The sequence below is a fragment of the Eleutherodactylus coqui genome, chromosome 2 (assembly GCF_035609145.1).
Source record: "Eleutherodactylus coqui strain aEleCoq1 chromosome 2, aEleCoq1.hap1, whole genome shotgun sequence".
NCBI classification, from domain to species: domain Eukaryota; kingdom Metazoa; phylum Chordata; class Amphibia; order Anura; family Eleutherodactylidae; genus Eleutherodactylus; species Eleutherodactylus coqui.
Window position 1 is genome coordinate 264,465,271 of NC_089838.1, and position 14,566 is coordinate 264,479,836.

Consider the following 14,566-nt stretch of genomic DNA (forward strand, 5'->3'; position numbering starts at 1 on the left):
TTTTTGAAAATCCCCACCGTTTATGTTGTGGGGAGAACAATATTTTAAATGCTGTTTTATTACTGTAAGCAAGCATTACCAGTAATAACATTAATTTGCAGATGATATCATTGTGTAAATGGAAGCGCTTTCCCTCGCCGCCATCAATATATCTGGGGTCTGGTCAGATGTAATAATGCAGCAGCCCAACTAGCACATGGCTTGTTTCCATGATGCCAGTAGCTCAGATGAATCAATCTCCTTCAGACAATAAGCTTTTGTTGAGCATGAATATGGAGATGACATCGATGCCTTTGATTATCCCTAATTGCAGGTGAACACCCGAGCAGGATCATCAAGCAACTGCAGCTCTTCGGTGTCGGACAGCTTACCCAGCAATAGGTGAGTGCCTTCTTGCAAATTAGAGCAAGCACATAGCTGCTCTGTGTCACTCAGGCCCACCTATAAAATCAGTACCCCAGGGCTGTGTGCAGGAAAATGCAGTAAGCGCTGTGGTTTTTTTTTTGCATTGCTCAAAACTGTCTTGGAGCAACTTAACAGCTGAAGCAGTGAATGGAAATAATGGAAGTAATCCACGGATGGCTAATAAGGGGACTGAAGCACGACCTAGTACATGTGTACATTCATCAGGGTCCTAACCCTATATTACTCACTGCTCAGGGCTCTGGAGATTTGTCATACAACTATTATGTCAGCAGACTAAAGAAAACATTTAAAGGGACGTCCGTAGTGTCTATAGGTATTTCTTAAAGCGGTATAGTGGTCATATGAAAAGACCTGTCTTATAGGTAGTCTGGGTGCAATTATTTATTATTTGAAGCTGTGAGTATACATTTTAGAGCTCTTAGGGTACAGCCACAAGGCGGGTCTGCTATGGAAAAATCCACAGCAGATCTGCTAAAAATGGATAAGATTTGTTTGAACGCTGCGGATATTGGTGCAGATTTACACCATAATCTCCTATGTATAAATACAGCCTAAGGGCTCAGTCACACGGGCGCATCGGCGCCCGTGTTACTACAGGTAGCAGACAGCCGTACCTGAAGACGGACGTCTCTCTGCAGCGCCGGAGGAAAGAACATGTGACTGGCTTCATTGCCGGTCATGTGTTCTATGATCAGCACTGGAGAGAGACCGCCGTCTTCAGGTATGGCCGTCTTCTGCAAGTCACACGGGCGCATCGGCGCTGGTGTACGGGTGCCGATGCGCTCGTGTGACTGAGCCCTCAGGCCTCCCTCAGAGGCGTTTGCAGAAACACTGCGTTTTTCAACACTGCGGCTTCAGCAGCATTGTCAATGCATTTTGACAACATTTTGGCTGCATTATTAGCACAGCTGAAAACTCAGCCAAGGAAGCTGAAAAAAAAAAATTCATACTCCCCTAGCTGGTGCCGTTCGGGTCCCTCCTGCTGTTCCCTGGCGTCCCTGCAGGCTTCTGGGCACTTGTCATCGCCAACGGAGCATCTTTTGCTAGTAATGGAGTTTGAAGACCCTGCCTCCAGCAAGAGATTGCTCTGATTGGCTGAGCTTGCGAGCTCAGCCAATCACAGCCAGTGCTGGATGCACCAATCACAGCCATTCATTGAATGGCTGTGATTGTTTCATCGAGTGCTGGCTCTGATTGGTTGAGCCAGCGCTTGATAAACCAATTTGAGCAATCTCTTGCTGGAGAGGGGTGGGGGGGTCTTCCAACCCAGTCACTAGCAAAGGATGCTCTGTCGCCAATGACAAGTGTCCTGTTACAATTCTAACGGGACACTTTGAAAAACAGATTTGACATGTAATCTGTTTCAAATTCTTGGCAAAATCCACCTTCTAAACAGGGCTTTAGGGTAGTTTCATCTATAATGTTTTTTACAGCATTTTTCCTGGCGTTTTTTTTCATCAATCAGATAAATGCGAGCTTTCTGTCCGATTTCTCAGTCCAGAGATTGGATGGAAAAGACGTCCATGCGCATGTACCCTTAGGCTGAGGATGGTTCTTAGTGACATTGGCTGTATGTTTGCAGTTGTTATCCTGCTGCAGAATAAATTTGGGAGTCGATCAGATGCCTTTGAATAAAATCCTTGCTTTTGCAGCATTTTTTCCACAGCTGCCTAACATTCTCCACAGTTCTGTATATGCAGATTTCAGCACAGTAAAGGGAATCTAACCAAAGTAACACCTTTTGAATTATTCTCCTTTTATTGTCATTAAGTTGTAAGGATTTTGGAAAGAGAACTGATGAAATACTTTATCTTATTCAAAGGATGCAATGTCTTCTCTTTTAGCCTTAAGACCTCTTCGGCAGAGCTAAAGAAGATCTTGGCCAATGGACAGGTGGGCTGATATCTCATTATTCAATTTTTTTCAGTGCATGATACAGTCGCAGTAAATTTCCGTTAAATCGAGCAAAAAGTCAGTTTGTAATAAAACAACCCCATGTATAAAGTATTTGTTTTATTACAAACTGCGTTTTTGAAATTCGTTGTAAATGAGTTAAAAACATTAGAACAAACAGTACTTACCTGTCCTCAGTCCCGGCAATGCAGGACTGCAGCCCCGCAATTCTCCCAGTCTGTGATGACGCCAAATGTCAGGTGACTGCAGCCTGCCAATCCGAGACCGAGGTGTTCTCCTATCATCAGTGCTCACATTCTGGGCACCTGGAGTTCAGTATGGTAACCCTGCGGCTCCTGATTGGCATGCAGTGGTCACCTGACTTCACTGTCAATAGAGACCGGGAGAATTGTGAGGCTGCAGCGTCGCAGCGGAGGACAGGTAAGTAAAATTAGTGTTACTGTTTTAACTCATTTGGCTCTAATTTTAAAAGGTAGACAACCCCTTTAGATTTTCTGGATTATGAGTTGAAGATATGACAGATTACCAGACTTTCTGCATTACTGGATGTCAAACTAAAAGAACTTCACTCTCATTACTATATGGTTTATCCTAGCACTGCATGATCTAAGTGTAATCTTCCCATGGCTTAAAGAGAGAAATGCCAACTACATTATCTTTAGGGATTGCTGTGTGAGCAGTTTCCGAATATATTCTTTAGACCGGTGTATTTGTATACAGATCCGTTATATGGACCCATTACAGGTGAAATGGTGATACAACACAAATGCAATCTCATCAGTATTTGCCTCCATATTTGCTTTAATTGGTTTTGTTTTCTACTAGACAAAAAAAAAAGATTTTTATTATTTTTATTTTTTTTGCCTAATAGAAAATAATACCAACAAACCGCGACTTGCAAAAACCTCTTATGCGAATAGCCCTATAGATTTTTGTCGCTCCGTATTGCAGTCCACAAAGCTTGGATTAAATACGGATTTGCAATATGCTTGTCCGAAAGCGTCCTTTTTTAAAGTGGCTTCAAAGCCGCACTTGAAGAAATTACTGTAGTACTTAATCTAGATGTCTCCAAGGAAATAACGTGGCTGATTTTCTATCTGTCTGTAGATGATATTGCTTAGATTTGAGCAGAACGTCTTCATCCTCCTAGAAGAAGGTTTACGCCGTGCGAGTATCCTAGCACGTTAATATCCCATTTATCTGCATTCTTTTATAGCCGCTGCTACTTTTAATCATTTGCTGAAGTCAGGACTTGGCAGCTCTTATGTGTTGCGTAGCAAGAAACTGGTCCGACTCTACCGGCTGCATAGTAGGCGCGTGGGATTTGTGCATTTGATAAGCAGCAGGCTCCCCCTTGCTGCTCTGGGGAGGCAGCTGCCCGATGCTATCAAGCCTACCTATTAGGATCAATTGGCCAAGACATCTGTGTCACAGCAAATAAAAGGGTCTTATTGATTTCCTAACTGCTGCTCACTTTCCTTCCTTGTTCAGACGCTTGAAATCTTAATTATCTCAGCGTCTTCCCTGCGTGACCCTCTCCAAGACTCATCGGCATTTCATGAATCAAGTCGTCATAGTTGAACATGTCAAGAAGACAATTAAGCGGCCCCTCCTCTCCGTACGTCTTCCACTCGCCCCCACCTAGCAAACACACACACACATCTATCACACGCTTCTCATTTACTCACACCGGACACTAACTCCCACCATGCAGAAACCAGTTAACTTCCTTCCATAAAACCAGGCTGCTCGCGCTTATCTGACTACTAATAAAAAAAACGTGTCCTGGGAGCGTTAAACCGCCAAAGTGTGGTCCGAAAAAAAATCATCTGACCTACATGCGGTGTGATGCTGAAGCGTCCAGCAATGATGGGGTTACTACACCTCGTTATTAATCATTAATAGAAAACGAAAGGCCATTCCTCAAGTTAATCAGATATTGACAGGCCAGGAATGGCGCTGCATTGATACAGGTTATATGGTATAAATATTTATTTCTTTCCTGTCACTCTGGGTGAATACAGGTATTGATCGCTTATTGGGAATGTCAGCACATGATAGGAAGCATTGGCGCACGTCTGGGAGGTAGTTTTCCTGGTAGCTCCTAAATATACTGGACCTGCGGTGTCCTAAGGGTTAGGGCTCCTTCACACAACAGATTTGCGCACGCATTGCAGATACCGTATTTTACATTTACGTATTTTGCAAACGGAAATTTGGTCATGCAAAAAAACCGCAACATGCTGTACCTTTTTGCGCATTTGCACACCAGAGATCCCCACAGAAGTCTATTCTTGATGTTTTCACGTCCGTGAAAATCACACATTTCTCTGTTGTGCACCTCCTGCCTTTTTTTTTTTTAATTCCATGTGGTCCCCTAATAACCTGCATTAAAAACCTGCATGAAAATCTGATGCGATTTTATGGGTTTTGTTTTTTTTTTGTTTTTTTTTTTACATCCCATAGTAATTAATAGGTGATTCTTGAAGAAGAATCATGCAGAAATAGGATATGCAGTAATTTTTCTAATTCAGACTAACTTTCGACTAAAAATCGCTCGTGTGAACTAACCAATGGGCTTGTTTCCTGTGCGAATTCTGTCCGTCTCAGATTTGAATGGAACACACGCGGGAATATGCCCTTATGTGGAAATTCTATTGATATATCCGTCCTTGTTCTAGTAAAGCTGAATTAGCAGATGTTCACACAACGCTGATTTCCTGCATATTTTGGTGCAGATTTCACCCCTTCAATTGAATTTAAACTGAAAAGGTGAAATCTGCTGCAGATTTGCACCAAAATCAACAGCAAATTAGCAACATGTGAACACATGCTTAAAGGGGTATTCCCAAGATTAACCTTTATCACCTAACCACAGGTTTCACCTCAAAGACCCCCACCAAGCCTAAAAGTGGGGGTCTTGTGTCTCCCTCTGCTCCTCACTGCAGGCTCAGTGCCCCGCACCCCAATTCCTAAGCAATGAGGAGAAGATTGAATGGAGCGGTGGTTAAGCATGCACGATAGCACTCAATCGTCGGGGACTGCTGGAGATGGCCAAGTACTTGTATTTGGCTATTTCTGTCTTGACCATTCTTCATACAAGCTCCACATCACTGTAGGGGGTGCGTTTAACCCCCCCCCCCTAGTGAGAAGATGGTGGTATGGGACCCCCTCCTCTCAGGATCGGTGGAGGTCTCCGCAGTGAGAACCCTGACGATCAGACTTTAATCATCTATCCTACAGATAGTTGATGAAAGTCAATCTTAGGCCTCATTCACATGAGCTTTGCCATTTTACGCCGTCCGCATTGCATCATTGAAGAATAGCCGCGATCAAGTCCTGCGATTAATTAGCGTTTTCTCCTCCATTCCCACAAGCGTATCGCACAAAATAAATAATGCTGCAGCGCGGAATCCCGTCAGACGTCAGACATCCTCGTAATGACTTCTAATGCTTAAATAGAGCCAGCAGCCTTCTTTCGCGCAAGTAAACTTACTCCCCTCCCTTTTTTTTCAGCTCCCTTAAGAGTCTATGGGAGACTCCAGCGTTTTTCGTTAAGATAGGTCTTGACCTATCTGTTGACACAGCGTGAAACTCAGTGACTGAAAACGGTTGGCGATTTGCCGTTTTAATGGTGCGATTTGTTTCATGCACCCGGAAATCACCAATGTGAATGAATATATTGGAATCCAATTCTTCACATTGTAGCGATTTTTGACCAACCTTTATTGCAGCAAAATAGCTGTGTAAAAACGCTTGTGTGAATGAGTAACGAGGTGTAACATGGGGATCCTGACTCTAACGAAGGAGGTGTAACATGGAGATCCTGACTCTAATGAAGGAGGTGTAACGTGGAGATCCTGACTCTAATGAAGGAGGTGTAACATGGGGATCCTGACTCTAATGAAGGAGGTGTAACATGGAGATCCTGACTCTAATGAAGGAGGTGTAACGTGGAGATCCTGACTCTAATGAACGAGATGTAACATGGGGATCCTGACTCTAATGAAGGAGGTGTAACATGGGGATCCTGACTCTAATGAAGGAGAGGTGTAACATGGAGATCCTGACTCTAATGAAGGAGGTGTAACATGGGGAGCCTGACTCTAATGAAGGAGGTGTAACATGGGGAGCCTGACTCTAATGAAGGAGGTGTAACATGGGGAGCCTGACTCTAATGAACGAGGTGTAACATGGGGATCCTGACTCTGATGAACGAGGTGTAACATGGGGATCCTGACTCTGATGAACGAGGTGTAACATGGGGATCCTGACTCTGATGAACGAGGTGTAACATGGGGATCCTGACTCTGATGAACGAGGTGTAACATGGGGATCCTGACTCTGATGAACGAGGTGTAACATGGGGATCCTGACTCTAATGAAGGAGGTGTAACATGGGGATCCTGACTCGAATGAAGGAGGTGTAACATGGGGACCCTGACTCGAATGAAGGAGGTGTAACATGGGGATCCTGACTCTAATGAAGGAGGTGTAACATGGGGATCCTGACTCGAATGAAGGAGGTGTAACATGGAGATCCTGACTCTAATGAAGGAGGTGTAACATGGGGATCCTGACTCTAATGAAGGAGGTGTAACATGGGGATCCTGACTCGAATGAAGGAGGTGTAACATGGGGACCCTGACTCTAATGAAGGAGGTGTAACATGGGGACCCTGACTCTAATGAAGGAGGTGTAACATGGGGATCCTGACTCTAATGAAGGAGGTGTAACATGGGGATCCTGACTCGAATGAAGGAGGTGTAACATGGGGAGCCTGACTCTAATGAAGGAGGTGTAACATGGGGATCCTGACCCGAATGAAGGAGGTGTAACATGGGGATCCTGACTCGAATGAAGGAGGTGTAACATGGGGACCCTGACTCGAATGAAGGAGGTGTAACATGGGGATCCTGACTCGAATGAAGGAGGTGTAACATGGGGATCCTGACTCGAATGAAGGAGGTGTAACATGGGGATCCTGACTCGAATGAAGGAGGTGTAACATGGGGATCCTGACTCGAATGAAGGAGGTGTAACATGGGGATCCTGACTCGAATGAAGGAGGTGTAACATGGGGATCCTGACTCGAATGAAGGAGGTGTAACATGGGGATCCTGACTCGAATGAAGGAGGTGTAACATGGGGATCCTGACTCGAATGAAGGAGGTGTAACATGGGGATCCTGACTCGAATGAAGGAGGTGTAACATGGGGATCCTGACTCGAATGAAGGAGGTGTAACATGGGGATCCTGACTCGAATGAAGGAGGTGTAACATGGGGATCCTGACTCGAATGAAGGAGGTGTAACATGGGGATCCTGACTCGAATGAAGGAGGTGTAACATGGGGATCCTGACTCGAATGAAGGAGGTGTAACACAGGGATCCTGACTCGAATGAAGGAGGTGTAACATGGGGATCCTGACTCGAATGAAGGAGGTGTAACATGGGGACCCTGACTCGAATGAAGGAGGTGTAACATGGGGACCCTGACTCTAATGAAGGAGGTGTAACATGGAGATCCTGACTCTAATGAAGGAGGTGTAACATGGGGATCCTGACTCTAATGAAGGAGGTGTAACATGGGGATCCTGACTCTAATGAAGGAGGTGTAACATGGGGATCCTGACTCGAATGAAGGAGGTGTAACATGGGGACCCTGACTCGAATGAAGGAGGTGTAACATGGGGACCCTGACTCGAATGAAGGAGGTGTAACATGGGGACCCTGACTCGAATGAAGGAGGTGTAACATGGGGACCCTGACTCGAATGAAGGAGGTGTAACATGGGGACCCTGACTCGAATGAAGGAGGTGTAACATGGGGACCCTGACTCGAATGAAGGAGGTGTAACATGGGGACCCTGACTCGAATGAAGGAGGTGTAACATGGGGACCCTGACTCGAATGAAGGAGGTGTAACATGGGGATCCTGACTCGAATGAAGGAGGTGTAACATGGGGATCCTGACTCGAATGAAGGAGGTGTAACATGGGGATCCTGACTCGAATGAAGGAGGTGTAACATGGGGATCCTGACTCGAATGAAGGAGGTGTAGCAGGGCTCCCTACCAATTGTAGTGCACCCTTCTAGAATACTGAGCCTCCTTGGACACTAAAGTCCATGTGCGACTGATATTTCAGTACCCCTTATAGTTACATCTCTGCCTCTACCTATTACTGGGACATAAAACCTAAGTCTCATTCACACATTTAGCTATGAGAAAACTGAGAAACTGTGGTCATATTTTGATATAACACACAAATTGTCTAGATAAACAGGTGCTCTACGAGGAGTCATAAATACACTAATTTATTACAGATTTATACTAGAAGTGTAAACCTATAGCTGCTATAATGTGACTCAGCGGGGTTGTGCCAAGAAGCCCCATAGATCACTAGAGCAGAGTCCCTTGTCCAACAGCATAGATAGTGACGGCCAAGCATTCACATTTTTGCTTCTTTCAATTCAGTGGAAAGATAACTTTAAATATTGTTACAACCTCTTCAAGGAAGAGAAAAGCCTCCAATGTTTCAGATTTATGATGCCAAGTAAGTCACCTGCAAATGTATGTATCTTACACTATTGATAAATCTCCACTAGTACAGTTTACATTTGTATGACATCGGGAAGTTAGAGAATTAGTGGCCGGTCGGGGGGGGGGGGGGATTTACAGCAGACCAGAACCCAGCTGGAGGTTATTTTGCAGAAGTGCCAAGCCTGATGTTCAGTTGATGTCCTTCTACACCCCTGTACAACCCTGTAGGACTACCTGTACAACCTGATTGGGCTGCAGGTACAGGCTTATGCTACCATTAGTGACAAGGACACTACTAAAACCCAAATCTAGAGAAGAATAAAGAGGGATAAGGAGAGAGGAACTGTCTGCATTCCATTTTTGGGGGTTGTGTACTTGTTGCCTCTCTGTGCACCTCTTGTAACTTTGATTTGCACCAAAGCAAGTGAAGTAGATTCACAATCTCTTCTGCTTCCTAAATGGACAGACTGATATCCCTGAAGTGTAAGTGACTTGGGGTTACCCTGTGACACTTAAGAATTCTTAAAGTGAGCCTCTGGTTTTAGGACAAAATTCTGGCCGAGGGCCAGAGGGTGGAGCAGGTGCAGTGCATTGGTAGTCCTTACACTACAGGTCTACTACTATTAGGTAATCTAACAATGGTGGCCATCTTGATCACCCTAAAACATAGACGGGAGCAGGCAGAAAGGAGGGATGGCAAGAAAATCAAGTACAGGTAAATATGCCCCCTTTTCCCAATGTTGTCCCAAAACCAAAGGGTCACTTTTAAACAATATTCTATATTGTAAAAAAAAGTCACCATATACTATTGTTTGGCTATTTTGAAAGAAACAGTCTTGACAGACTATTTCTGATACAGTGGTGCCTTGGGTTAAGAGTTTAATTAGTTCCATGACAGAACCCTTAACCCAAAACACTCGTACGTCAAATCAATTTTCCCCATTGAAATGAATGGAAAAGCCATTATTCCGGATCGCGAAGCTTTCCCACTGTTTCCAATGAGGATGGTGTTGCCCCATTGAAAGCAACAGGATGCCGGCATCCCTGCAGTGATTTTCGGGGAAGGGCTTTGAATATAAGCCCTTCCCTGAAAATCATCCCTCTCTGTAGTAAAAAAATATATACTCCCCTTTCTAACGGGGCTCAGGCGTGTTCTCTCTGCACTGCTCTGAAGCTTTTCAGCAGGGAGAACCAGCGGCGGAAAGGGGAGTATATATGTTTTACTACAGCTAGGGATGATCATATTTAAAGCCCTTCCCCGAAAATCACTGCAGGGTTTAACAGGCACACCATTGCTTTCATTGGGGCCACCTGCAGCAGCAGCAGCAGCAGCTCCTTTGAGAGCTAGGCTCGTAACCCTGCTCTTAAATCAGAGTAAAAATTCGGGAGAGAGCCTGCTCTCAAGTCAAAAAGCTTGTAAGCTTAGGCACTCTTAACCTAAGGTATCACTGTATTAGGAAATCGGGAGATGCCTTAAAGGGGTTGTCCCGCGCCGAAACAGGTTTTTTTTTTTTTTTTAACCCCCCCCCCCCCCCCCCCCGTTCGGCGCGAGACAACCCCGATGCAGGGGTTAAAAAAACAACCCGCACAGCGCTTACCTGAATCCCGGCGGTCCGGCGTCTTCATACTCACCTGCTGAAGATGGCCGCCGGGATCCTCTGTCTCCATGGACCGCAGGGCTTCTGTGCGGTCCATTGCCGATTCCAGCCTCCTGATTGGCTGGAATCGGCACGTGACGGGGCGGAGCTACACGGAGCTACACGGAGCCCCATTCAGAAAAGAAGAAGACCCGGACTGCGCAAGCGCGGCTAATTTGGCCATCGGAGGGCGAAAATTAGTCGGCTCCATGGGAACGAGGACGCTAGCAACGGAGCAGGTAAGTATAAAACTTTTTATAACTTCTGTATGGCTCATAATTAATGCACAATGTACATTACAAAGTGCATTAATATGGCCATACAGAAGTGTATAGACCCACTTGCTGCCGCGGGACAACCCCTTTAATAAACTGAACTTGTGTGCCCACTGAATGCCCCATGCTGTACCATCAAGGGGATATAATAATAAAAACTTGGCACATACAATTTTCTTCTCTGATCTCTCTGACGAGTCATTTGAGACTTGTTCCTCTAATTGCCTAGAAATAGGTTGGGTCCTGTATCTCTGGGTACGAGGAGGCAGGGGGGTGCTTCCTCTGAAGCTCAGACTGGCGCTTTAGGGACTAGTTTGTTGGACTTTCATAAGATTCAGGAGAAGGGATCCAGCCATGGTTACAGGTTTACCTGGAAGTTGGACCCACAGAAGCAAAAATACTATCACCCTGAACGGTCTTCCCGAAATCCCTATCAGCAGATTTTACCTACTTCAACTTCAGTTTTAGGTTTCATGGTCTATTAATTCCAGTGATAAAATATTCAACACAAACGGCGGTGCAGTAAATTCTGTTCATATACTGTGGACATAACACTTTATAGAAAGGTATCATGGGGTAAATGAAAAGCGGTGCTTGTGCTCAGATTGTACAAATGAATTTTGTTTGGTTGGGGAAATATAAAATCTCCATGTTATATCCGTTTCGCTGTAGTCCATGTTTCTACTCTGCGGGGTCTGAGACTCAATAGTTACAGCAGCTTTATTGGGGACTTTTCTTTTATTATATAAGCAGGCTTGTAATTATAGACCTAATTGTTGTTTCCGATGTCGGTGAATGTACAACATCAGCAAAGCCGGTCTTCAAAACTGAAGGTACTGAGGGGGTTGGTGACATCATGGATAACCAACAGATCTTTGCTGCGTCGGCTTAACCCAGACATTCGACATCTGCATATCTATTTTAGAGGAACTCTCACAACATTGTGCATTTGCTCATTATCTCCCACCAATGACCTCTTTGGACAGGTGCATGTACCATCTAAGGGGATGTTCACACCTGGCAGATTGGCTTTAGAAACAAATCTGCAACAAGTCCACAGCCAAATCCAAAACATTTGCAAATTTTGACGTGCCTCTACAGCAAATGTCACCCCTTCAGTTGGAGATACTGATAGAAGCTGATTATAATAATGCATACAATGCCTATAAAATGTGCATCCAAAACCCCTTTAGACCTTTTAGTTTATTTGCAACAACTTTAACTCCTAAGTGATTTTCATTTGGCTTTTTTATGCTAATTGTAGAAATATCTTTTCACATTAATAGACTTTGTCTGCCAAAGTGCTGTCCATGTATCGTTATTACGTAAAGGGGTTATGCAGTTATAAACTATTGATAGCTGATCCACATAATAGGTCGTCAGTAGTAGATCAGTGGAGGTCTGCTGCACGGGACCAGCTATTCACGGGCTGGTGTACTTGTGCATAAAGTTGATTTTTTTTTTTGCAGGAACCAGACAGCTCCGTTCCCACTGTAGTGGACTGGCTTGGTATTGCAGGTAAAGTTTCCATGTATTTCAATGTGAACTTTGCCTGTAATACCATTTCAGGCCATTGCAGTGGGAAATTGCCTTTGTACATGGGCACACTGACAGCTGATTGGCGGCGTGGAGTCCCAGGGGTGTCCAAGGCGGTAAACCTTTACCTATCTACAACTGATCCGGAAGACAGGCCATTAGAACTAGACAACCCCTTTAACAGCATAAAATTGAATGTAGAATTATTTGCCCCTGTCACATTGGTACATACTAAAAGCACCTGGTGGAAATTTCAGTCTTGTTGATTAAGGAAGGGAAGACCTTGCTATACCCTAATTTTGTAACTTCTTTGTAAAAGATTTAAAGGAGTTTTCTGGAACTTGAATGTTGATGACCTATCCTGAGGATAGGTCATCAATATCGAATCAGAGGGGGACTAACTCCTGGCACACACCCTGATCAGCTGTTTGAAGCGGCCATGGCATTTGAGCTGTTCACCAGACACGGCGCTGTACATTTCTTAGTGGCTGTGCCTGGTACTGCAGCTCAATCTCACTTACTTGAATGAGACTGAGCTTCTGAAAGGACATGTGACCAATGGACATGTCACAGGCCAAAAGAGAGGTTGGGGTCCCTTCAAACAGCTGACCAACGGGGTTGCCAGAAGTCAGCACCCTAGTTAACTGATATTTTGACCTTTCTATTAAGCCCATAGATTTTCACTTGAGCTCGTCTTCGGCTAGCAAACAGAGACTGCACTCGGATGAGCGTCATTCTAGTGATCAGCAAGGATCCAACATCCCGACCCTTACTGAGCAAAACTTTTGACATGGGCTTATGTGTCAATAGTGTATTGAAATTAGTTACACTTTAAAGGTGTTATCTGAGTTTTATAGCTAATAGCCTATTCTTTGACCTTTCCATATCAGATCGGTGGGTGGTGGTGTCCCATTGGGAAACCCTGCAATACTCGGTACACCGTACTTTTCATAGAGGCTGTTCTAAGTACAAACCGTTTTGTGTCCTGGTGTAAATATTAAAGCATGCACAGCACTTGCCAACAAATAACTGATCATTGGGGCTGAGATTCGAACGCTTAATAGTCTAATATAGATCGGTTTTAAAAGGTTGAATAACCCCTTTTAAGGATCAGAAGCTATAGGGTTTGACAAATCTGAAATCCGGTCAGGGGCGGATGCTTTTTCTATTCTGTGGCAGTTTAAATATCTCCTGATATACATTTTGTAGATATGAACTCCTCCCGCTAGTTTTCACACTCTTGCCTGTAAATGTGTTAAACAGGCTAACCCATTCACTTCGTGTCTGCTCAAGTAGCTCCAGATCCCTTCATCAGCCCTCCCTTGGTCTGACCCTCCGCACCTCTGATATATCATCCAGGCCTGACACCTTTTATCAAACTTTAATGAAATGACCCAGGCAAACAAATTGTCATTAAACTTTCCATCACTCTGTCCCTTGGTATCACCTTTTATAAATTGGACGGCAAATGTTGTATTGATCTTGCTGTTCTTGCAGCTGAACTTGAAATGACCTGGGCCCGCTGTTGTTTATTGCCCCAAGTTGCTTTTTCCTGACACTTTACATCCCCAGCTTGACACATTCTTCCTCTGTCACTCATTCTCTGTGTTCTCGGTCGCTCTGTTTTCGTTTCTCTCTTAATTCCCCCCCAGTTCTGCCACCACCGATGACTCTCCTGCATGCATTTGTCTGCATCTCTTCCTGCAGTACCTCAGATCCCCTTGGTATTTTTCATTCCCCTCTTTTTTTTCTCTTATGGCTTTTGGCTTTTGTACTCACACCTTGAGTTTTTTTTTTCTATTAGTATTTTCTCACTTCTCATACACTCATTGGCACAAGAAAATAATGCACCAAGGAGGAGTTGTTGGAAGCAAATTAAACTTTGTGTGTAAATGTAATGATATATGTAAGTGATTACAATATTAGAGCAAAAGGGTAAGTTTATTGGAGAAAACTGCTCAATTTGAAGGAGTCTCTAATACCCTGTTTGGGCAGCTTTAGCCTAGATGCATGATCAGATACGGCTGGGCATGGAGGCATACAGGCTCCGTATGTTATCCTGCGAGACATTTGCCCCCAGATGTTACAACTGGGGCTCTAGATCCTGCACACTCGTGGGTTGCTGAAGTCTGCATCCCTGCTGGTTCCATCAATGCTGGATCGGTGATGTATCTGCTGACGGGCAGGCAAAAGAAGTGTGGCAACCTGGTGGAGGCATTTATGGGAAACCCTTGTG

General features: G+C 44.5%; 1 protein-coding gene across 1 annotated transcript in view; it reads left to right on the plus strand.

The window, feature by feature from the left end:
- MAP2K5 (mitogen-activated protein kinase kinase 5) overlaps positions 1 to 14,566 on the plus strand; it is a 138,595-nt gene that overhangs the window by 33,763 nt on the left and 90,266 nt on the right. Inside the window, exons 6-7 of the mRNA XM_066592936.1 lie at positions 314 to 381; positions 2,271 to 2,319. Coding sequence (XP_066449033.1) covers positions 314 to 381; positions 2,271 to 2,319 — 117 coding nt within the window. The remainder of the gene's footprint in view (positions 1 to 313; positions 382 to 2,270; positions 2,320 to 14,566) is intronic.